This window comes from Arachis ipaensis, chromosome B9, assembly GCF_059453495.1.
Source record: "Arachis ipaensis isolate K30076 ecotype BB chromosome B9, ASM5945349v1, whole genome shotgun sequence".
In the NCBI taxonomy this organism is placed as follows: Eukaryota; Viridiplantae; Streptophyta; class Magnoliopsida; order Fabales; family Fabaceae; genus Arachis; species Arachis ipaensis.
In genome coordinates this window covers 146,325,651-146,351,929 of record NC_142444.1, presented here as the reverse complement: position 1 = coordinate 146,351,929, position 26,279 = coordinate 146,325,651, and the positions used below count along the sequence as shown (strand labels likewise).

The 26,279-nt window shown below is 36.3% G+C and overlaps 2 protein-coding genes across 2 annotated transcripts in view; one reads left to right on the top strand and one right to left on the bottom strand.

Annotated features, from left to right (window-relative positions):
- Positions 1 to 26,279, top strand: part of LOC107619479 (ABC transporter G family member 28) — a 190,854-nt gene that overhangs the window by 112,283 nt on the left and 52,292 nt on the right. The window lies entirely within an intron of this gene.
- Positions 6,463 to 6,989, bottom strand: LOC148546693 (uncharacterized). The gene is made up of 3 exons (XM_088499318.1): positions 6,766 to 6,989; positions 6,601 to 6,692; positions 6,463 to 6,521 (listed from the first exon to the last, which is right to left on the bottom strand). The coding sequence occupies exons 1-3, from the start codon at positions 6,987 to 6,989 to the stop codon at positions 6,463 to 6,465; spliced, it is 375 nt and encodes a 124-aa protein (XP_088355444.1).

Genomic DNA, 26,279 nt, shown 5'->3' with positions numbered 1-26,279 from the left:
TTTCGTTGGAGAAAAGGGGGGAAGTGTATTGCTTGCTGCTGGGTGAGGGAAGCTGTGCACGTTGATTGGGAAGGAGAGGCTGCAGATGTTGGGTTGTGGGGGAAACGGGCCGGGTTAGGGTTTTCAGGGTTAGGGTTTCATTTTCAAAAATTAGGATTATGGTTACTTTTGTAATTTCAAATAAAAGTAAGGGTAATATAGTAATTGAAACCCAATTTAAATCCAACACTAATTATGTATAGAAAATACTATTTGCTCACCAATTTCACAAATTATTTTCAATAAAATATCTAAATCAAATAATTAGGAGTAATATAATTAAATCCTTTATTTTCCAAAGTAGCAGTATTAATATTGAAAATATTAATTATTTAATTCAAATCATATAGAAATCCTTATTATTTCACAACTACCAACTTTATACTCTGAATATAGAAAATAATCCAATAATTGTGAAATTGGATAATAATCATAACTTATCTCAAATTCCATAAATCAAAACTTGCCTTAATTATCTTTAATAAAATGATTTCCGAAATTAAGGCTATAAATAACCGTATGATTTGAGACTTGATCATAATAAGACTTTTCAAAAGTTTTGGGTCTTACATTCTACCCACCTTATAAAAATTTTTGCCCTCGAAAATTGATACAAAATGAAAGAAATTCCATAACAGTTCACCCTTGAACACATTTAAGGAAGAAGCAAAAATATCTCAAAATATAATCATATATACGATTTTTCAAATACTTTGATTGTCATAAGCATAAGGATGTAAAGGTAGGAGTATGGTTGCAAAGCAAACATTACAAGACAGGCTCAAGGCAAAAAGGTGACATGGTTCGACATGTGGTAGAAGAACGAGGCATTGAAGGCTATAAAACAGGATGGAGTTAAAACGACGTGCTCAACATCCGCACACTAATCTCACATCAACCTCAAAGCTTCAACTTTCCAACTCCATCAAGCACTTTACAATCCCCATATCCGATCATAAGCCTAACGATCACAACCCGTTCGCAAGGAACAAAACATCCACAACTCATAACGTTGCACACTTACTGCTTCAACTTCTGTATACACATATCACGTCTTAAAGAACTAACGCATCACGTTACTACATCTACAGATCGCACGTGATATCAAAACAATTCTCGAGCCTACTCAAAAGGATACAATATTTAGAAAGAAGAGTCAAATGTCAAGGGTAGTACTCATAGATTTGAGAGAATGTATCCAATTCTAGATAAACAAGGATACTCAAGTAATGAAGTTTTCTAGACACAATTTCATTGACAACTTCAAAAATAACCCTTGGATCAAGAAAATTCAACAGGACAAATAAGAAGAAAGTCAACGCATTAGCTTGATACCAATTCAAGCTGAGCCAAAGAAGTATGAGATTTACAGAAAAGAATATCTCAAACCCAAGACAAAACTCACAGAACTTAAGAGCATGATTAAAAATACTTCCAAATACATTGTTTATAAAAGAATCGAAAACTTGCGAAAAAACCACTTTGCAGTCTAGAAGAAAAGTTGAGCAACAAACATTCTTCAAGAGAGTAGCAAAAGCATAAACGTGGCTTTACTTCAATACAATTTCATATTGAAATAGATCATGTAGAGTTTTAAAAACAAAATGCACACAAGTTTGGCTAAGAGCTAAAATATTTCCTCAAATATTTTAGAAGGATAGTTAGGTGCACAACCTAACCAAAAGCAGTTCATAAAAACTCGGAAGTAATCAAATGCTTGTTCAAAATTCTCAAAATTTCATATTCAAACAAGCGTGTATAACATTTATAGCAAGTACGAAAGAGGAAGTTAAACTCTTTTTAGAAAAGAAACTCCGAAGTAAAAATTTGCTTACAATTTGGTAAAGGAAATAAGTGGTGTATTACAAATGAACCGGTTTCCACTAAACAAGGAAACTTTTCAAAACTTCATTTAAAATAGTGCATCCCAACTTTAAATTAACTTCGTCAAAATTGAACAATGGTTTCAATCTAAATCAAGCAACAGAAAATAAATTCCGTTTAAAACTTCTTACAAGAGAATTCAAAACTTCTTTAAAAAGTTCAGAACAAGACTCCCAAAAGTGTTCTTAAAATCACTATCTCAGAAGAACATTCAAGAAGTTTAAGATGTACTAAAAAGGAGTCCAGCCTTGCAAGAAAGGATCTTAAACCAAAGTAGTCCAAACAAGATTCACTAGGCATGAGTCATCAAACAAGCTTCCAATTGATTCAAAAGAATACAAAAGTCATAGGAAAAGACAACTCAATCATTAGTAATTTCTCAAAGGTAAATCTTCGATTAAATTCTCTGGTAGAGACAATGAGAGAATAAACGATGCACGAAATTGAAATAAATCAAGTTGACTCATATAAGGATGAGATTCACCAGAGAAAGGAAAGCTGAGATTGGTTGTAATGCTCCCAAAAGGTAGAGGTATAATTAAAAACATAATCACGTATGACATTCATAGAGGTGAAAAGCTTAAGAAGGAGCGAGTTCGTTCTTAAGAAGAAAGCTATGAGTCCAACATTTTCAAAATATCAACAATGGCATAAACCATGTAGTATGCTAAATCAAACTCAAATCAAAATGAATTAAGTAAAGTTTATCAAATGAAACTCAACCGGGATAAGAGTGAAAAATTCCCTTTCTTTCCAGAATTTTGAAAAATACCCCAAATACATAATCAAACGAAGATGTGCATTAGAACTATAGTAAAATTACTAGAAAGTCAAATTGTAGTAAATGCAGTTCCGCAAACCAGTAAAAGTACAGGTGAGGTATTAGAAATAAATAATTGTTAAACTGTATAAGAAATCTCGAGTTTCATATATAGATAAGTATATATATCTAATCAACAACACTTTTTATAAAAATCTCAAAATTGGCTGTACTCACTGTCAAATAAGAGAAAAAGTGAATCAACAATTTCTCAAAGAATAAACTCAGAACCCGGAGTTAAAAGTCACAGCGCATTAAGACAAGTTCAAAGCTATATCAAAGAATACCTGAATCAAGAAGAAATCAATAGAGGAAGATAGAAGCAACAAGGATTCCAAACAAGCATATGCAATTAAGATCGAACAAGAATACATATGAATAGGGGAATAGAGTTGAAAAAATCAAGCTGCTTTTCAAGAGGATTAGCAAACAAGAACTTCAGGTTAGGGTATAAAAGAACAGATCGACTCGAATAGAATTCAAGACACACAACTGAATAGCCTCGAGAAATAGTTTTTAACGTTCCCAAAACCCGCGATTCGCTTTACTCAAAACTCGTATTTCATCTATGATAACCCATCAGTGCTTTCATATACATAATTCACTAGTATTAAGCCGGCCAAACTTAATACCAAGAATTATGCAATGCGAGACTAACAGCGTTAATCAATAGACCGTCATGTGCATAAAGCTCTAATTCTCGTGATTCGACAAGACTTAGTACATGACAAACGCTCAGAGTATGCAATTGAAGCATAGTCGGTCCATTCCTCAGGCTCTACAGGAATGACTGCTCTGATACCATAATGTAACACCCTAACTACCAAAGCTCACGCTTCCGGCTGCGCAACTCTGATAGCTCGGACATTACGACGACAGTTATACTATTTAATACTAAAATATGAGCCTGTTTAAAACTTTAAACCGCAATACCGCTCCCAAAATTACTTTCGTTCGATAACGTACTTCCATAGATACCATACAACTTAAAAAAACTCATAAAGAATACATCCATATATATACATACATATATATAAGTAATATTACAAACATAATCCAATACAATTCCTATCCCTCTTACAGATTATATCAAGCAAGATAAAGGCGAGAGTACAATAAACCATAACTAAAACAATACAGAGCATCACGACAACAATTAAATAAGCTCTTCGTAACTTCTGCGCCCATATCCTGAAAGGGGAAAAATGTAGGGGGGTGAGAACATCATCCTCGAAAGGGTTCTCAATAGAGGGTTTTTGGGAATTACTGTAATAGGATACATGAAGATAAACCGTACCAGTAATTAATAACCATCTCATGCCTCTTTTCAAAAACAACGGTTTACAATGAAAGTAAAGTCGGAAATCTTTTCTAAAAGAGGAACCATTCAATTCTCAAAGACTCAAAAGCCTTTCAAAACGGTTTATCTATGCTGAAACAAAATAGCCTTTCATATTTTATTCCAAACCAGAAACACAAAACCGAAATCAACCATCGGTTCATCTCATTCCAACTAGGGCCCTAGGCCCAAACAATCCAACCATCAACCAATCGCCACAGTCCAACAGAGTCTCAGTAGCAAACACAATTAGGAAGATGCAAGCACAAACAAACAGTTATTGCAAGTAGAAAAATTAGCAATTAATGACATAGGCAAACCAAGTATAATATGCACACCCAAACAATGTCACATAGATGCATATGATGCATGCCTATCCCTAGTGGCTGATGATATCATCTGTCGGTTATATAGCCAACCCGACACGTCCTGGTAGCTAACCATGGACAGAAACACCCATCGCGGAGCAAGTAGGTTTGAGCTACAACCCCATTGCTACTACCCGCTCAACCCAGAGCCAGTGGAATAACCACTACTGCGGCTACTACCCAGGCGGGTTTTTAAAAGCTCAACCTGGAGCGAGTGGAATCACCACTACTACCGCTACTACCCAGGAGTCACAGTCTCTGACCTGGAGCAAGTGGGACGAACCACAACCCTTGCTACTACCCAGGTATCTCAAGCATATATTCATTCAGTCCCAGCCATGGATCAACATCCATCTCAGCCATCCGGCTTAAATTCATAATTCATAGTCAGCCATACGGCCCATAACTCATTCGGCAATCAGCCATAAATCAATATCATACACAGCCATTCCGGCTCACGGTTCAATCCAGAACCAGCCAATATTCATAATCATACACAGCCATTCCGGCCCATAACAAAACAGCACTTCCACCATCCAATATCATCAAATTCATAAAACCGGCATTTAAGCCATAAATCACTTTTTCTCAAATCGCTTCACTTTGAAATCAAGTTTCAACTCTTTTCATCCTTGGCTTTAAAAATCTCGTTTCTCAAATCATCTCAGGCTCATAAGCCAAATTTACTCAAAGTGAGTTCCCTTTTTAAAACAAAGCCACTCTCGGCATTCTCTTTCCAAAACTTCCAAAACCATGGCAAGTTAAGGATTTATATCAAAGTATTCAAAATCACCCATACAACAATGGGATTTCATAACAAAAGTTTCTCGGCAGAGTCCCAAGTCTTTAGCGAAGGTCAACCTATATCAATTCCTTAAAATTCATTGAAACTCTTAAAATCATGGATTCTCGGTTCAAGTAAATAAAACTGAATTTATTATGAAACCGACCATACAAAATCACAAGTTCCAACCCGGTCCAAAAATCAACTCATTTGAAAAGGAACCGTTCATTTGAATCAAACCACTATCAGGTTTCTTTTTGGAATCCATTTTTCTAACTCTTCCAAAATGCCTCAAACATAATTACTCAATCAAAAGTCTAGATTCCTTTGAAATCACTAAAAGCTCCTTTTTATATTGAAATCAATATTAGAGCATCATTCTTTCCTTCAATGATTCAAACGGTAAAAATAGTTCATTTCTAAATAAGTCAAACTCAAGGCATAAGTTCACTAAATAAATTAAGCTTGAAAATATAAATATTCTCTTAATAAATCAAATAATACAACTTCTCAAATCCAATCCTTTTTAAATAACTTTTCAAACAAGACTAGGATTTTGTAGAAATTTTGGCAGCACCTCCCCTAAAACTTGGACTTTTGCCACCCGGTTCGGGTCCCAACTAAACCGTTTCTCATTCCTTTTCAACGGCTCAAACCAGAAATCAATTCAAAGCAAGTTAAATCCAACAGTCGCCTCAGTGGCATATCTCAAGAAAACCATTTCAAAGTCAACTCAATATCAACCGATTTAACTCATTTCCAAAGCTTTAAAGAATCGGTTCAGCAATAAATCGTTTATCAAAACCAAATCAATTAAAGCAACCCAGGCTGAATTTCAAGAGTATTCTATCTTTCACATCATCAAAATAATTGACTCAGTTCAAACTAATCCTCAACGAATTAAACTCATATTTCAAATCTTTAAAGAATCAACTTCATACATTACATTTCACAAAGCTACACAACAATTCAGCCAAACCAACATCCATAGTCATTCGAGTCAATCAAATAATACAAAAGGCAGATACAATCACCAAATACACAATATCTCGCACCAGTATCCATATGTAATAATTCCAATACACAAAACATAGTTTTTGGAAAGCGCCCCTACCTCGACACGCGAAACTACAGCCCAAACACCTCACTGAGTCCTTTCCGCCTCAACCCGAATTGACGGCAACCAACAACTCGGTTCCACTTGCTTTCTCAGCAGCCACGACTTGAACTAGCAAAACGAAGCAGCCGCAAACTCCGAGCACGACACGCAAGCATCGATATACAACCCTGTGACAAATAACGCTACAACGCCTCAGCCAAAATTATCAGAACAGCGACAAAAGGCTCCTCGAACCAAAATGCTTACCAAGACCGAGGGAGAATGGCTGAACCGAATAGGAACGGTCTCCGAACCGGTTCGGCGGTAGCCCGACAGCCACCTCAAGCGGCAGCAGGGACCTGAACAACATGTAGTGACAATGAAGTTCCCAGAAGCTCAATAGAAAAGGAGAACCAGCTTAAAAATCCATACCGACAAAGCCTTCCGGTGACGGCAGTGGTGTTTTCCGGCGGCAGAGGCTTACTGGCGCACCCCATGAGCGGCGACAAGGCTCCCAACAGCAGCTGGGCGCAGTGGCAGGGACACCTCCACAACGGTTCTCCTCCGGCGGGGCTCTCTCTCTTTTCCTCGCGACAACACCGGTGATGCTGGCGGCGAGCAGGCCAGCGACTGGGTGGCGTGACTCTTTCCCCCATCGCGGTCCTCTCCCTCGCCTTAGATCTGCTCTGCAACAGCGCAGGGACGGCGGCGCGGCTGGGCTGGGTGCAGCTTCAGTGGCGATGGCGAGGCAGAACGGTGACCCAGGCTTCACAGAGAGCGGCTGAAGGGCGCGGTTCCCTCCTCCATCGCGACCTTCTCTCTCGCCTGGGTTCTGACCCGCGACGGCGGAGGCTTCACGGGTAGCAGTTGCAGCAAGGGGCTTCCTTCATGCCTGTGAGGATGACGGCGGCAGGGCGGCAGCTAGACGAGCCGGCGACGGCGACGCTCCCCCCTTCCCCTCTTCCTTCCTTCTCCGTGGATTCCTTACCCCACTCCCCCTTCTGTTTTATATTTCTTTCATAGTTTTGTGTATGTGTTGCATTCCGTTGGAGAAAAGGGGGGAAGTGTATTGCTTGCTGCTGGGTGAGGGAAGTTGTGCGTGTTGATTGGGAAGGAGAGGCTGCAGATGTTGGGTTGTGGGGGAAATGGGCCGGGTTAGGGTTTTCAGGGTTAGGGTTTCATTTTCAAAAATTAGGATTAGGGTTACTTTTGTAATTTCATAGTGTGTTAACCGTGTAGTGTGTATCAACATATTATGATTAAGTAATGCACCAAATTTTCACCATGGTATCAATTGTGCGTTTTGGAAACACCATTCTTATCTTATTGAGACCAAGTTTTGTAATTTCAAATAAAAGTAAGGGTAATATAGTAATTGAAACCCAATTTAAATCCAACACTAATTATGTATAGAAAATACTATTTTCTCACCAATTTCACAAATTATTTTCAATAAAATATCTAAATCAAATAATTAGGAGTAATATAATTAAATCCTTTATTTTCCAAAGTAGCAGTATTAATATTGAAAATATTAATTATTTAATTCAAATCATATAAAAATCCTTATTATTTCACAACTACCAACTTTATACTCTGAATATAGAAAATAATCCAATAATTGTGAAATTGGATAATAATCATAACTTATCTCAAATCCCATAAATCAAAACTTGCCTTAATTATCTTTAATAAAATGATTTCCGAAATTAAGGCTATAAATAACCGTATGATTTGAGACTTGATCATAATAAGATTTTTCAAAAGTTCTGGGTCTTACAGTCCACACAAAAGATAGGCGGCTTATGGATTGCGGAGGCCATGCTTACCGTCGTCCGCAGCAAGAAGCACTTCTGTATGAAGACGACAAAAGTCCTGCGGAATTTTTGCCGGTTTTTCTCGCCTTCAACACTCATATTTAGGATAGACTTTGTCAAAGTTGCCAATGTAACACATTTGAGGCTGTCAAATATTGCCTTGTCTTCCTCATTCAGTTTGCGATTGTCAACCTTTTTAGGAAAATGATCCCCTACAATATTTTAATAGCAACAAATGAGCCAAAAAGGTTCAATTTAATTTTTTACATACCAATGAACCGAAATTAAAGGTAGCAATGAACCGAATTTAAAGAGAGCAATGAACCAAAATTTAAGTGAGCAATGAACCGAAAATAAGCAAGAAGTGGAAAGTGTATTACTGTCGTGGCTTATCCCCAGCGCAGCTGCTACCTTGGCAGGTGTTATGTATATTTTTTCATGGAGAGTTTTTAGGCAACCATGATACTCATCATAGCAATTAATCAATTCTCTTAAGAGGGCGTGAGATACCTTCATTTCTGGGACATGTGTCAGGGCACCGAATCCCATTTCTTCAACTATAGCTTTCTTTTCCTGACTCATATTCTTGAACAATATTGCTAAATGATAGTATTTCTCCATGCAAAAGAAGTACTGAACAGAGTAACAACCAATTTCAAAGCCCTAGTTACACTATCCACTGAACTGAATGTAAACAACAACAAATTTCATTCCAAGCCCTAGTTATACTGTAAAAATACATTCATAATAGTTTGACTTTCTAAACGAAGCAAATCAATCCAGGAAACCTAAAATGCAACTAGGAGAAACGTGACATTGCAAGATTTCAAGTCAACGGTAGTTTTCTCATACCTTTGGTAGTCTCTGTTATTGTTTTCGTTCTTTTGTGGTTGTTCGTTGCCAAATCTTCTCGCTATTCTTCTGCAGTAGTGGTTTTCGCAGAGAATGTGATTGAAATTTGAGTGATTTTGAGAGAGATTTGAAGAGAAGGATAGGTTTTGTGCATTTTGAAGAAGAATTTTGTTTTTTTTTTTTATAATGAAGCGCGTGGAAGTCACGTTTATTTTAGTGACGTTGGAGGCGGGTAAATTTATCTAGGCGTGGGTCAATTTGGGATTTAGGGTTTATGGGTTCAGGGTTCATTATTTAGGGGTTCAATGTGTTTCAAATTTTTGGTTCTCTCCATGTATTAATTTCGGTTCACCGCTTTCATGGTTGAGGGGTTTAGGGTTCAGGATTAAGGGTTCAGGGTTTAGGGGTCTAGGGTTTAGGGTTCAGGGTTCTAAGGGTTTAGGATTTAGGGTTCAGAGTTCAGTGTTAAGGGTTCAAGTTCAGAGTTCAAGGTTCGGGTTCAGGGTTTAGGGTTCAGGATTTTAGGGATTTAGGGTTTTGGGTTCAGGGTTCATTGTTCAGTGTTTTAGGGTTTAGGGTTTATGGATTTAGTGTTTAGGGTTCAGGGTTTAAGGGTTCAATGTGTTTCAAAATTTCGATTCGCCCCGTGTATTAATTTCGGTTCACCTCTTTCATGACTGAGGGTTTAGGGTTCAGGATTAAGGGTTCAGGGTTTAGGGGTCTAGGGTTCAGGGTTCAGGGTTCTAAGGATTTAGGGTTTAGGGTTTAACATTTAGGGTTCATAGTTTAGTGTTCAAGGTTTAGGTTCAGAGTTCAAGGTTCGGGTTCAGGGTTTAGGGTTCAGGATTTAGGCTTTAGGGTTTTAGGGATTTAGGCTTTATGGGTTCAGGGTCCATTGTTCAGTGTTTTAGGGTTTAGGTTTTAGGTGTTAGGGTTTAGGAATTTAGTGTTTAGGGTTCAGGGTTCAGGGTTTAGGGGTTCAGTGTGTTTCTACCTTTTCGGTTCGCCCAATGTATTAATTTCGGTTCACTGTGTTCTTTTGGATTATAAATGTATTCGTAAATACAGTGATTGCAATCACTGAGAACCTGGAATAAAACAGCAGCCACACAGTTCCAACAGATATATAAATATTAAGAATAGATATATACATTAACATTGACATATATACATTTGAAAGAAGCATTGTTTGCATTGTTTGATACATACATTGACATAGATACATTTGAAGTATGCATTTTTTGCTCTTTAAACAAGTTAAACAAAATATTGTTAATTACAACTAGTATATGCTATTTGCTATCTAAATCCCCAGATGTGTATTTACAATAAGGGCTGGAGAGGAAAGCAGATGGCTTGGTGAGTCTTATTGCTTCAGATTCCGAAATTACTTGGTCTCTCATTTTGTTCATTTCATGAAACAGAAAATGTGGACCATATTGGTATCTGGATTCATTAATTTCTTTCTGCATTTCAATTGAAATGAATTAGTTACATAAAAAAAAAAGAACAATATTATTCAAAGCCTTAATCATACTGTAAAAATGCAATCACAATAACCCTACATCTTGAACACATTAAATATCAAGTAAATCAAAACCACATTAAATAACAACAAATTTAATTCAAAGCCCTAGTTATGCTGTAAAAATGGAATCACAGTAACCCTAAACCTAAACAAATTAAAAGGAGGCCACCGAACCGAAAAACATTCACTTAGTGAATTAAAATTATAAGAGCCACCGAACTGAAAAACATTCACTTGGTGAATCAAAATTATATGAGCTACCGAACCGAAAATTTTATATGTGGTGAATAAATGGTGATCAATTTTCAATCAACAAAAATAGTATTTTCTGCATGGAAAATAACTATTGAACAGAGTAACAACCAACTTCAAAGCTCTAGTTATAATATCAATTTAACTTAATGAAATAAGAAAAGAAAGAAGTTTATTAATTTAGAAAGTACTTACTTGTGTCTAAGCTTTATATTTATATCTCTTGCCGCTCTTTATTTTTTGTGGATCTATTATTTCCAGCCATTTCATTACGAATATTCCACAATCATAGCTAAGCAAGAATTGAGTATAATACGATCATTAGTATATAGAATAAAACACATTAAAAATAACACTATAGAAGAGAAAGATTCTTACTTTGTACGTTGACCATTCAATGGGATATACTCTGCTTCCTCTCCCAGTGCATCGTCTATTAAGGGTTCCGCCCCAGCGTACACCCTCATCTGGGAAATTATTAAACTCTGAAAGAGACAAAAAAAAAGTAAATAAACAAAACCAATAACAGTGAACCAAACTCCTCTCATGTACAGAATAATTTCAATAATTTACAAGAAAATAACTTACAACAAATTTGTTTATTTCCTTTCTCGAATAAGGTATTTCTTCTAGCTTCTTGTTGATAGGGTCAAGGACATAGAATTTCTTATTTTTTACATCAGAAATCCACAACCACCAATGCCCTCCATTGCAAATTGGGACAAATAGCAGAAGTTTCGAAAAATTATAGAATATTTTAGTGGAAACAATAGCAAACAAGAGAATTATCAAAGAATTTTAAATATTACAACTTATAAATGGATGGGTGCAAGTTTTCTTTTGTCAATAAACTGCCAGTAGTGGTCATACTGCTGAATATTAAAATTGTGGACTTTTTTGTGCTCTTATCATAGTACTTGTCGCCATATGTTCCCACGATAAAATTCTGCAAAATCAACATCAGTTAAATCATATTTCACCAAACCGAACAAAAATCATATGCTGAATAAAATGTGAAAAATATTCAATCTTCAAGAGAAAAGTTTTCTTAATCCAAAAGTACTCAAAAGAAGACATAAGAATCAGGTGAACTAATATTAACATTCTCACTGAACCGAAAAGTAATAACCAATGAATAAGAAATTTACTTACCACAATATCCATCGACACAATGTATATTTGTTCTTGATACTGTTTAGTTTTTATTTCATTGAGAATCAAGCTGTGTATACTAACCACCTACAAGATGAAAATTTATGAGACATACTATATAAGAGTGTTTAAAAAAATCATTAATGTTAACGCAATTGGCAAAGGATTTTACCACGGCATGCACTTGTTCTTCGGGCTTTAGAGACGTGAAATATTCTCTTAATCCCTCGTAGAGTCCCTCATGTTTCAAGACAAATAATGGTTCATATTCATTGGTACAATCTTTTGTCTGTTTTACATGTGTCATCCAATGATAACACTTTTCAATCAGCTCGTTCGTGATTTTTGTCTTTTTCTGAGGGGTTTTGTAAACTTGAGCCGCTGGTAAGGTGATGCACCACTATTTCGTGGTGCTATTTGTGCTTAATTTAGGGGATTTTATCACCTTTTCTCACACTTATTCAATGAAATAGTATAGTTTTGTAATTTTCTCCTAATTTGTGCTTAAGAGTGAAAACATGCTTTTTAGGCCTTTAATTTGATCATTTTAATTCACCTTTGATTCCACTAGATGCCTTGATATATTTGTTAGTGAATTCAGGTTAAAAAGGCTAGGAATGGATCAAAGGAGTGAAGAGAAAAGCATGCAAAGTGGAGAACTCATGGAAAATCAAGGATTTGGAGTGCATTCATCAACGCGCACGCGTGGTACGACGTGCACACGTGAATGTGAAGTCGCATCGCGACGCATACGCGTGACATGACGCGTACACGTGGGAAGTAAAAATGCCAATCGACGCGTACGCATGACCCATGCGTACGCGTCGCAGCTCGCACGTGACCTCATTAAAGTGAAAATGCTGGGTGCGATTTCTGGGCTTCCCAGGCCCAAATCCAACTCATTTCTGAGCCTATTACATGCAGAAATTAAGAGGAGTCAAAGGGGGGAAGCACATAGTAGAGTTTTCATCATGCTTTAGTTAGTTTCTAGAGAGAGAAGCCCTCTTTTCTCTCTAGAATTAGGTTAGATGTAGATTATGATTTCTTAAATCTAGGTTTAATTCATGTTTTGATTTACTTCTCCTTTACAAATTCTTGTTCCTTTACCTTTGTTTTCCTAGTTTAGTAGTTTACTTCATGTATTTGTTTACTTTGTTGTTGATGCACTCTTGTTTCTTCTACTTCTCTTTAATGCAATTTATGTTTGATTTCTTTTATTGTTGATTTGAATTGTTGTTGTTGATTTCTTGCAATTGGTAGTTATAGATTTATATTTCTTGCAATCTTATTTTACTTTCCTTTTATGCTTTCCAAGTATTTGACAAAATGCTTGGAAGGATGTTAGAGTAGATTTTTGTGTTCTTGGCTTGGGATGGTAACTTAGGTGAAATTGAGTTGCTAATGTCCAAGTCTTGATAATTGGTGTCCATTGACACTAGCTTCTACTAAGTTCAATTAGTAAGTGGCTAGGACTTATGGATTAGGATTGGTGTAGCTCATTTGACTTTCCTTCACTTGTTAGAGGATGACTTAGTGAGATTGATCCTTACAATTATCATGTTGTGGTTAGTAACAAGGATAAAGATCCTTAACCATCAACCCTTGCCAAGAACTTTTTACTATTTGAGTTTCTTTTACTTTCTTGCCATTTATTTCTCATGTCCCTTATCACAAAACCCCAAATACTTGTCCCATAACCAATAACAAGAACACTTTCCTACAATTCCTTTGAGAGACGACCCGAGGTTTAAATACTTCGGTTTATATTTTTATTGGGGTTTGTACTTGTGACAAACAAAATTTTTGATTGAGGAATTGTTTGTTGGTTTAGAACTATACTTGCAACGAGATTTTCTTTGTGAAATTCTTTACCGACACACAATTTTTCATCAAAATGGCGCCGTTGCCGGGGAATTATAAATGTGTGCCTTGTTATTGGTTATTGTATATGTGTGTATATGTGAATATGTTTGCCTTTTGTCTCTTTGTTAGTCTTTGCTAGTTTTAGGATTTAGCTTTCTTGTTTCTTATTTGATTTTGTTTTCGTTTGCTCTTGCTATTATGAATTCTCATCCTTTTGGCTATGATTTTGGTTCAAGCTATGTTGTAGGAAATAGAGATTATAATGAGAATGTGCATCAAGGATAGAACAATCAAAGGTGGGAGGAGCCTCAAGCATATGCTCAATCTTCTTGGCAATAACCTCCTCCAGTTTCGTATAGGTATAATTCCACTCCTTATGCATATCAATCTAGTGGATGTGGTAGTCTTCATTGTACTTGTCAACAACCACTACCACATGCCTATGAGCCTCATCCTCAACATAGTCCTCAACCATACTCACAAGCCCCTTTCTACCAAATACCTTCCTATGACCCTCATCCATCATATAACCAATCACCTTTACCTCATCCTTGTGACCTTTATGAGAGAAAATTCGTAGAGCCACCACAATTCCAATATCAATACTCCCAAGGACCACAAATTCCATACATACCACCTTCATACCCTTACCCAGAAGAACCACCTTTCTATTATAAATCATTTCTCCAAAATAATGAACCCTCCTATCTATCCCAAGTCCCAATGGATGATTCTCTCACTTTGCTACTTCAAGGGCAAGAAAAGATGCAAAGGGAGGTACTAGAATTTACGACTGCCTTGAACGAGGTGGTGAATCGATTAGCCTCCCAATGCTTGAGCACTTAAAGCACTCCCATGGCCACATGTGGAGAATCATTTGAAGAGTATAGCATGAAGGAGAGATTAGAAACTCCGGTGAAAAATGAGGAATGTTGCTTTGTGTTAGAATAATTGGAGGAACCTATGATTATTAAAGAAGAGGAAGAAGTGGTTGAAGACATAGGAGATGCAGAACCCCCATGGGAATCTAAAGCCAAAGAAAACCCCTCTAAGAAGATTGAATTTGATGTTGAGGAGGAAAGTGCACAACCTCCAAGGCATATTCCATATGAAGAATTAGACGGGATAGAGCAAGAATTGAGTTCCAATGGCAATGAAGATCAAGCATCAAACCTTCTTGGTGATGAATCCTTTGAACTTGAAGAACCTTCTCCCGGTGAAATAGAAAGCAATGTGGAGGTAGATTTCTCTCATCCTCCCATTTATGATTTGAGTGATGGAGAAGAGTTGGATGAAATTGACGAACAAATGATTGAAATTGAGAAATCTTGTGAAGAGGTGGAGGTCCTTAGAAAAAGAAGGACGGGAGTTGAATACGCTTTGTCAAGACCCTTGGAAGCTTCTTTACCTAGGTTGTCATCTACTTCTTCATTTGAGTCGATAAAAGTTATCTCTATTTGCTTTATTGTCCCACTTGAATATGGCTTGCTTGAAACGGATGGTCAACTTAAGAAACTTTGTGGGATGAAGCGCAAAAGAAGTATGTTTCATGGTTGGCGTTGCAAATCAAGGCTCATTTTGATTGATACATCAAGGATGAGATGCAAAGGTTGGACTAGTGTTTAACTAGGTGGGTCTAGAAGGAGAATTTGGCACTTCATTGAGAATTCATTGTGCTTGCCACCCGGATGGACTAATGATGATCAATTTAAAGACGGGTGTAGAACCAAGATATGGGATCCGAGAATACATGTGGATCAATTTTGGGAGCCCTTAGCTTGTGCGAAACTCCATCAAGGCTTGGAGGTATTAAATTTGAAGAATGGAGCTTATTGGAGACTCAAGCATTGGTGGATGTTCAAAGATGGTTTCAAGCACAAGCCACCTTGATGAGGAGCTCCCCATAAGTCCAACTTAAGGACAATAAATAAAAGTGCTAGGTGGGAGACACCCCACCATGGTAAACTCTTTTTATTTTTTCCTTTTTGTAGATATTGGTAAAATTAGTTTAATTTCATGTTTAGATTGGTTTGTTGAGTTTATGTGGTAGTTTGGTATGTTAAATAAGGTTTTATGGTGTTTTGGTAGCTGTTTGGAGGGTTTGGAATGCTTGGTTTAATGCAAAAACGTGGAAAAATTTTGAAAAACAGAGCACCATCCACGCGTACGCGTCACCCACGTGTACGCATGGCCCATAGCTTTTCGACCATCCATGCGCATGCGTCACCCACGCGTACGCGTGGATTCAGAATTTCCACCTCTATTCCAAATCTAGAGAGTTATGCCTACTTTATGCCAACTTTGTGCGCGAGGCACAAGCCTACCCACGCGTACGCGTCACCTCACGCGTATGCGTCGCCTCTCTGAATAACCCATCATGCGTACGCGTGACACACGCGTACGCGTCGCTCCCATTTCACCACTCCACGCGCACGCGTGACATGACGCGTACGCGTTGATCGCCCTATTTCACTACTCTTCTTTTCTCATCTTCTTTGCATTTCTTTCCTTCTTCTCTCTTCTCTTCTCTTCTTCCCTTCTCTTACCCATCATCCAACACTACCAAACACCATTTATAACCATTCCTTTTAGATAGTTGGTTGTTTAGTTAGTTTAATTTTCATCAATTTTCTATTTTTCATAATAAGTGTTGGATTATTAATATTGTTTTCTGTTTATTACTGCTTATTATTAACTGATTGCTATTTTAGCATAATTGTTTTTGGATATTCATTGTTGGATTCTCTTGTTGAGGTTATACTTTATTACTTGGTTTTGAATTTTTCATGCTTAACCTTTGTGAACACCAAGTACATGAGAATTGCCCTCAAGCTTCCTAAATCTTTTTGAATTGCATGATTTGGCCACCATGTGATTTGAACCCTTTTCTTTGATTAGGCAATTTCTTGATGGATGTTGTGTATTTATCTTAATGCATTGTGTTTCTTGATCATACGCATCCATATGTTTTTGGCTTGAATGCTTTCATGCTTCTTTATTGCTTGTTTGGTTGTCATACCCCACAAGTTTAGAGCATCTCAAGCACACTAGAACGAGTGAAATGCATGTTCCTTTCTTGTGTAACTGTGATATAGTTTTTATGTTAGTGTGTGTGTTCTAAACTGTGCACAACTTAGAATGCACACTTACCTTTATCCATGTCGCACATTGATTCACTCACTTCATTCTAGTGATTTACCTCATTCTAGCAATGTATGCTTCCTTGCTTTTGCATTTACTTTTCTTACTATCCTGTCTCCTATTTTCAGGATGAGTCATTATAAGCTAAAATGGAAGCGGAAGAAAGAACAGGCAGTAGCCGGTTGACCTACTAGCTGAAGGTGGCAACTCGGCAAGTCGCCATACCCCCTTGCTCATCTTTGAATGCACCGAGGACGGTGCAAACTTTTAAGTGTGGGGAGGTCGTCCGACCAGTCGGCGCTTTTGGGTGACAAATTTCTAATCCCAACACTTGTGCATTTCATTCTTAGGTCTTTTAGGATTTTTTGTTGCATTTTCTTATTTAGCATATATATACATAATAAGCTTAGTCAAAATAATGAAATGTTTCAAGAAATTTATCTATAGGGTACCCCAATTGATTTGAGTAAAAATTTTTCATTGAACTTGCTTGAATTATGCATTGTGGATCATGTTTTTGAGCTAAGAACACAAGCAAGTGAGATTTGAGCTTAATTGTGTGGTTACATTTTATAACCACTTATTTTCATTCTTGTGTGCATTATTCTCTTTCTATGATTGTAATCTTTGATTTGTTTGACTCTTTATGTCCATTATTCCATGTATATATGCATTTATATGATTCAGGCCATTGTTTCATTTAACTCACTTACCCAAATGGCTTACCTTTCATCTTCCATTGTTAGCCAACTTTGAGCCTACGATTAACCCACTTTGTTATTTAATTTTAGCACATTACAAGCCTTAAAGCGAAAAATAATAAATGTCCTTTATTTGGATCTTTGATTAGCTTAGGCTAGTGATGAGTGTGTGTATCATTCAAGTGTGGGGAAACTTGGGACATTGGTTGAGATAAAGGTGTAGTTTTGTATTTCTATTGAAAACATTGGGAATTGGGTACATACTCATGTGTTAATTAAATGTAAAACCATATGCATTGATGCTCTTGTGTATATTTTAGTTCAAAAAGAAAAAAAATGAGAAAATAAAAAGAAAAAAAATATATCAAAAAAGAAAAAAAATAGAAAAAGAAAGAAAAAGAAAAGCAATAAAAAGGGGACAAAATGCCCCAAAGTGAAGTCTAATAATAATCAATGCATATGAGTTGTGATCAAGAAAAGAATGCATGAGTGTGTGAAAAAGTGAAGAATGAAAAGTTAGGTTTGTTTAGAATTGTATAGGTTGTTATATAGGTTAGGTGGGAAGTTTAGGTTAATCCAAGATTCAAATTTCAAGTCCACTTGACCATATGCATCCTTACCTTGATCCTAGCCCCATTATAACCTTGTGGATAAGTCCTCATGATATTTGTATGCATGCATAAAATAATTTTTGATTGTTAGATGAAAAACAAATCTTGAAAAGCATGATTAGGGGAGAATTGAGTGAATCAATCCTATACACTTGAGTGATTAGAGCGGATACACATCTGGTGAGGGTTTGATTGCTCAATTACATGTTTTCACCATGATCATCACTCTTCTTGCAAGTTTGTAAAACCTTTAATAACTCAATTCAATTGTGGTTTGACTTAGTTGTTAATATCTTTAATCCTTATGCTTATATATGTGTTCTTGAAAGTTAATTTGTTTTGACCAAACAATTGCATTCATTTAGATAGTTGCATATAGATAGGTTACATTTAGGTAGTTTACATTGAATAAATGATAGTACCCTTTGTCTCTTTCTTGGTTTAGCATGAGGACATGCTATGGTTTAAGTGTGGGGAGATTTGATGCACCACTATTTCGTGGTGCATTTTGTGATTAATTTAGGGGATTTGATCACCTTTTCTCACACTTATTCAATGAAATAGCATGGTTTTATAATTTTCTCCTAATTTGTGCTTAAGAGTGAAAACATGCTTTTTAGGCCTTTAATTTGCTAATTTTAATTCACCTTTGATTCCACTAGATGACTTGATGTATTTGTTAGTGAATTTAGATTGAAAAGGCTAGGAATCGATCAAAGGAGTGAAGAGAAAAGCATGCAAAGTGGAGAACTCATGGAAAATTAAGGATTTGGAGTGCATTCATCGACGTGCACACGTGGTACGATGCGCACGGGTGAATGTGAAGTCGCATGTCGACGCGTACACGTGATATGACGCATACTGATGAGCGGATAATTTATACGCTTTTTGGCATTGTTTTTACATAGTTTTTAGTATAATTTAGTTAGTTTTTAGTATATTTTTATTAGTTTTTAAATAAAAATCACATTACTGGACTTTACTATGAGTTTGTGTGTTTTTCTGTGATTTCAGGTATTTTCTGGCTAAAATTGAGGGACTTGAGCAAAAATCAGATTCAGAGGTTGAAGAAGGACTGCAGATGCTGTTGGATTCTGACCTCCCTGCACTCAAAGTGGATTTTTTGGAGCTACAGAACTACAAATGGCGCGCTCTCAATTGCGTTGGAAAGTAGACATCCAGGGCTTTTCAGCAATATATAATAGTTCATACTTTGCTTGAGTTTAGATGACGCAAACTGGCATTCAACGCCAGTTCCATGTTGCATTCTAGAGTTAAACGCCAGAAACAGGTTGCAAAGTGGAGTTAAACGCCAGAAACAGGTTACAAACTGGCGTTCAACTCCAAGAGAAGCCTCTACACGTGTAAAGCTCAATGCTCAGCCCAAGCACACACCAAGTGGGCCCCAGAAGTGGATTTCTGCATCATTTACTCATTTCTGTAAATCCTAGTAACTAGTTTAGTATAAATAGGACTTTTTATTATTGTATTAGAAGTCTTGGTTACTCCGGTTCCCCTCTGGGGCCGAGACCAATGAACTCCATTATCACTTATGTGTTTTCAACGGTAGAGTTTTTACACACCATAGATTAAGGTGTGGAGCTCTGTTGTTCCTCATGAATTAATGCAAAGTACTATTGTTTTTCTATTCAATTCAAGCTTATTCCTATTCTAAGATGTTCATTCGCACCCAAGAACATGATGAATGTGATGATTATGTGACGCTCATCATCATTCTCACTTACGAACGCGTGCCTGACAAACACTTCCGTTCTACATGCAAACAAGCTAGAATGAATATCTCTTAGATATCTAATACAGGGGACCGAGTCCGAGATATTAGAGTCTTCGTGGTATAAGTTAGAACCCATGGACGGCCATTCCTGAGATCCGGAAAGTCTAAACCTTGTCTGTGGTATTCCGAGTAGGATCTGGGAAGGGATGGCTGTGACGAGCTTCAAACTTGCGAGTGCTGGGCATAGTGACAGACACAAAAGGATAGTAAATCCTATTCTAGTATGATCGAGAATCGACAGATGATTAGCCATGCAGTGACAGCGCATTGGACCATTTTCACAGAGAGGACGGGATGTAGCCATTGACAACGGTGATGCTCAACATACAGCTTGCCATGGAAGGGAGTATGAATGATTGGATGAAGACAGTAGGAAAGCAGAGGTTCAGGAGGAACAAAAACATCTCTATACGCTTATCTGAAATTCTCACCAATGAATTACATAAGTATCTCTATCTTTAGTTTATATTTTAATTATGTTTTTATTATCAATTCACCATAACCATTTGAATCTGCCTGACTGAGATTTACAAGGTGACCATAGCTTGCTTCAGGCCGACAATCTCCGTGGGATCGACCCTTACTCACGTAAGGTTTATTACTTGGACGACCCAATGCACTTGCTGGTTAGTTGTGCGAAGTTGTGACAAAGTGTGATTCACGTTTGAGAGCACCAAGTCTTTGGCGCCATTGTTGATGATCACAATTTCGTGCACCATATACGCATGGGAAGTAAAAATGCCAATCGACGCGTACGCATGACCCATGCGTACGCGTCGCAGCTCGCACATGACCTCATTAAAGTGAAAATGTTGGGGGCAATTTCTGAGCTTCCCAGGCCCAAATCTAACTCATTTATGAGCCTATTACATGCAGAAATCAAGAGGAGTCAAAGGGGGGAAGCACATAGTAGAGTTTTCATCATGCTTTAGTTAGTTTCTAGAGAGAGAAGCTCTCTCTTCTCTCTAGAATTAGGTTAGATGTAGATTAGGATTTCTTAGATCTAGGTTTAATTCATGCTTTGATTTACTTCTCCTTTACAAATTCTTGTTCTTTTACCTTTGCTTTCCTAGTTTAGTAGTTTACTTCTTGTATTTGTTTACTTTGTTATTGATGGACTCTTGTTTCTTCTACTTCTCTTTAATGCAATTTATGTTTGATTTCTTTTATTGTTGATTTGAATTGTTGTTGTTGATTTCTTGCAATTGGTAGTTATAGATTTATATTTCTTGCAATCTTATTTTACTTTCCTTTTATGCCTTCTAAGTGTTTGACAAAATGCTTGGAAGGATGTTATAGTAGATTTTTGTGTTCTTGGCTTGGGATGGTAACTTAGGTGAAATTAAGTTGCTAATGTCCAAGTCTTGATAATTGGTGTCCATTGACACTAGCTTCCACTAAGTTCAATTAGTGAGTGGCTAGGACTTATGGATTAGGATTGGTGTAGCTCATTTGACTTTTCTTCACTTGTTAGAGGATGACTTAATGAGATTGATCCTTACAATTATCATGTTGTGGTTAGTAACAAGGATAAAGATCCTTAACCATCAACCCATGAAAAGACCTTTTTACTATTTGAGTTTCTTTTACTTTCTTGCCATTTATTTCTCATGTCCCTTATCATAAAACCCCAGATACTTGTTCCATAACCAATAATAAGAACACTTCCATGCAATTCCTTTGAGAGATGATCCGAGGTTTAAATACTTCGGTTTATATTTTTATTGGGGTTTGTACTTGTGACAAATAAAATTTTTGATTAAGGAATTGTTTGTTGGTTTAGAACTATACTTGCAACGAGATTTCATTTGTGAAATTCTTTACCGATAAGTAATTTTCTTTCATCATAAGGTTGGTTCTGAAGATGTTCCTTTAGCAAATTTTAATGCTGCTTCCACTCCAGCGTCTATCACCGCCCTGCCAGGCTGTGAATCACTCTTTTGAGAGGGCTGAGTTGGTTGAGATGCTGGTGGACTTATCCCAAGGCTAAAGGAAGGCCTTTCATCTTCCCTTTCCCTAGGTTGAGCAGCACTGCAGGATGATAGATATTTAACAATGATACTAAACAAAAATGATATTTAATCAATATATTAAACTGAAATCCAAACAAGTAGTGAACCCAAATCCAAACTAACAGTGAACCGAAATGATATTAAACAAAAATGATATTAAGGAAAAGCAAGTAACATACCTGTCAAATGATGACAAGATTAGAGTTTTTCTTTCTGATTGCCGTTCCACCGGAAGTTCTTTGGATTGTTCTTCATCAAAAACTTGGTAGACATCGGCATCCTTGAAAAACTGTTCAATAACAGAGCTTGTAATAGACCTCGTAACACCCTGCTTGTTGGGTTCTGGAGGGCAGCTATAAGAAACAGAAGAGAGTCCAAAGACAACAATACATTGAATTCATTTCTGGTTTCAACCGAACCATAATTAAACCATGTATAAGCAGTAAACATTATCGATATTTATATAAGCAGTAAAACTTACACATCAATAGGTGCTTCTTGTTTAGATTGTTGCTCTATTGGTTCTTCACAGGGCTGTTCCAGAGGTCTGCTTCATTAAACAGTAAACATTTCTATAATTATCCCAAACTATTTTCATATTTAACAATGTTATTTAACAGAAATTACACTAATCATTATAGTGATCTAAAAACCAAACTTATACTGAACCAAAACCTAAACGTACAGTGAACTGAAATTATATTAAACAAAAGTGATATTAAAGAATTTAATGCTCACACATTAACAATGCTTCTTGTTCTGATTCTTGTTGCACCGGTGGTTCTTGGGCTTGTTGTTCTTGTTCTTTTGCAGGGCTGTAGCATTAAACAGTAAAGATTTCTATAATTATCCCAAACTATTATCATATTTAATAATGATATTTAACAGAAATTACACTAATCATTATAATGAACTGAAAACTAAACTTATACTGAACCAAAACCCAAACTTACAGTGAACTAAAATTATATTAAACAAAAGTGATATTAAAGAATTTAATGCTTACACGTTAACAGGTGCTTCTTGTTCTGATTCTTGTTGCACCGTTAGTTCTTGGGCTTGTTGTTCTTGTTCTTTTGCAGGGCTGTTGCATTAAATAGAAAACAGTTCAATAACAACCATTAAAATTAATAAAAAGAATTTTTATGTGAAACTTACTCTTCATTAGAAACTTCATACACATAGTCATCTTTCATTAAGTCTTGAATTACAGAACTCGTAAGAGATACTGTAACACCCTGCTTTTCAGCTTCTTGAGCGCAGTTGTAATAAGTAGAAGAGAGTCCAAAGACAAGAACAGATTGAATTCATTTCTGGTTTCAACTGAACCATAATTAAACCATTTATAAGCTGTAAACATTGAACAAGATTCATGTGGTGAATAAATATTCATTAACTTACTCATTATTAGATGTTTGTTGTGTTTCCTCTTGTGGAGGGTGATGATTAGACTTTTGACGGTTTAGAAATTCACAAATGAAATCTCGTTGTAAAGTATAGTTTCTAAACCAACAATAATCCTTTCATACAAAAATTTGTTTGTCACAAGTACAAACCCCTAAATTTATAAACCGAAGCATTGAACCTCGGGTCGTTCTCCCCTAGGAATTGCAAACGAATGTTCTTGTTATTGGCTATGAAGTATATTTGGGGTTTTGAGTTAAGGAACAAGGAATGTAAATTGCAAAAGAAATAAACTAACAACTATGAAAAGCTCTTGGCAAGGTTATGAGAATTAGAAGTCCTATCCTAGTTATCCTCCTCAATTGTGATCACAAATTGTCCATTGCTACTACTTAGTTGACCTCTAACCATGGAGGAAAGTCAAGTGGATGAATCAACTTGATTCCACAAGTCCTAGCTAACTCCCAAGGGAAAGACTAGCTTTAGTGGTATCCAAATCAATTAGCAACTTGTAATTATCAATCTACAAAAGAATTAGATAACTCAAGCGTCACTAATTACTCTACCATAGCCAAGAAGAACAAAATCTACACTAAAATCCAACCAAGCATTTTATCAAACACTTGGAATGCATAAAAGGAAAGCATAGTAAAAAGTGCAAGGAAAGGAAATCTACACTACTCAATTGCAAGAAATTAAACAACAACAAATCAAATGAATAATAAAGGAAAATGAAAACATAAATTGCATTGAAATAAAAATAGAAGAAACAAAAGTGCATGAACATAAAGGTAGAGAATCACAATAATGAAATACAAAATTAGAGAGAGGAGAAGAAGATGAACTAGAAATTGTAAAGGAAAAGTAAATCAAAGCATGAATTAAACATAGATCTAAGAAATTCTAAGCTAGATCTAACCTAATCCTAATCCTAGAGAGAAGTGAGAGCTTCTCTCTCTAAAACTAACCTAAACTAAACTAATGATCAAAAGTATGTAAAGTATGTAAAGTATTGATTCCCCTTCAATCCTTGGCTTAAATAGCATCAGAAATGAGTTGGATTGGGCCCACAAGGCTTCTAAAATTGTTGGCCACGGGTTGCATTAAGTGAAGCATGTGCCACCATCGGCGCGTCCGCGCACCATGTGCGTGCGCGCCCCTATTCGTGAATGCAACTATGGCAAATCTTATATCATTTTGAAGCTCTGGATGTTAGCTTTCCAACGCAACTGGAACTGCATCATTTGGACCTTTGTAGCTCAAGTTATGGTCGATTGAGTGCGAAGAGGTTGGCTTGACAGCTTTTGCGATTCCTTCATTTCTTCATGAGTTCTCCATTTATACATGCTTTTCCTTCATCCCCTTGATCCAATCTTTGCCTCCTAAACTTGAAATCACTTATCAAACATATCAAGGCATCTAATGGAATCAAGGTGAATTGAATTTAGCTATTTTAAGACCTAAAAGCATGTTTTCACACTTAAGCACAATTAAAGGAGAAGTTATAAAACCATGCTATTTCATTGGATAAATGGGAGAAAGGTTGACAAAACCCTCTAAATTTAACACAAGATAAACCCTAAATATGGGGTTTATCAGAGGGACATAGATGAAGTCATCCTTCATCAACTCTTCCTGAACTAAACTTGGAAGAGACAATGCAAGAGGAGCTCTAAGGAATGTAAACAAAAATAAAGTTAATGTTGAATAATTAGAATAATTAGAATTTATTTTGAAAAATAGGAATTTGCACATTGAAACACTCACACTTCCAAAGGTTCAGAACGATTTTGTTGTTGAAACTCAACGATTTGTACTTCAGATTCAGGTGTAGCTCTAGTGACATTTAAACACAATTTCCTTTTGATTAATTAAACAAAAAATTATTAACTAAATTTAAAAGAGTAACATAAATATTTTTAACTTACACTTGTGCAGTTTTAGACGTCTTTCTTGGGAAGATTTTCTTTTTTCTAAAATATTTGATCGGGCTGTCTGGGGTGTTTTTCCTTAAAAAAATAAAAAATTAAAATTAGAATCCAAGATTAAAAGCAGAGGTCTAGAAAGACAATAAATTCATTTTTGGGCAACCACCGAACTGAAAATACAATATGCAGTGAACCAATTTACCTGGTACTGCTTGCAGCATCTATAGAAGGTGTAGAGCTTCCTTGTGTCTATAAAACTTGCTCACTATCAATATTTACAGTCGGCACCCTAAGCAATATAAATAAATATTAGTAATTGAATCTAGAGAAATTAGAAAAGATTGTAGCAAAAGTAAGCCAAGTAAGAAAAAGAATTCAGGAATAATAAACTGAATCTTACGTCTGAGAGAAATTTTTTTGTCCCTGTGGAAAGTCAAACTGATCTGGAGCAATGTTTGTTAACTGAGCTCCATCATTTCTTTTCTTTGATCTTTTCTCCCTTATTATCTCCAATGCTCGTTTTCTTTTTTCGGCAGCATTGTCTTTTTCTTGTTCAATTCTGAAAGTTCATTAAATAAGTATCAAGAAACCTAAAATGTAAGTATCAGTAAAAGAAAATATGATTCGAGAAACTTACTCCTTCTCAGGTTGGGTTGGTGTTTTTGCCACTCTTTCGAGTTGTTTTCTTCTTTTTATTATGGGTGTTTTCTCAGTTTCATTTTCTCTGTAAAACAGATAAACACATTGAATTTATACCGGAGACAAGACACTAATGATGAAGTCAACCAAACCCAAAGATAACATCGAACCAAAATAAGTTAAACTGGTAAACCGAAACCTAGAAGCCCACCGAACCGAAAATAGATATATATGCAATCAACAAAAAAACT

Excerpts from the sequence above, each read along its gene's own strand:
- LOC148546693 (XM_088499318.1), bottom strand. The coding sequence starts at position 6,989 with ATGGGGGAAAGAGTCACGCCACCCAGTCGCTGGCCTGCTCGCCGCCAG. Across the intron at positions 6,693-6,765 it reads GTCACCGGAAGGCTTTGTCG|GTCCCTGCTGCCGCTTGAGG; the intron begins GTATGGATTTTT and ends CATGTTGTTCAG. Across the intron at positions 6,522-6,600 it reads GCCATTCTCCCTCGGTCTTG|GGTTGTATATCGATGCTTGC; the intron begins GTAAGCATTTTG and ends TATTTGTCACAG.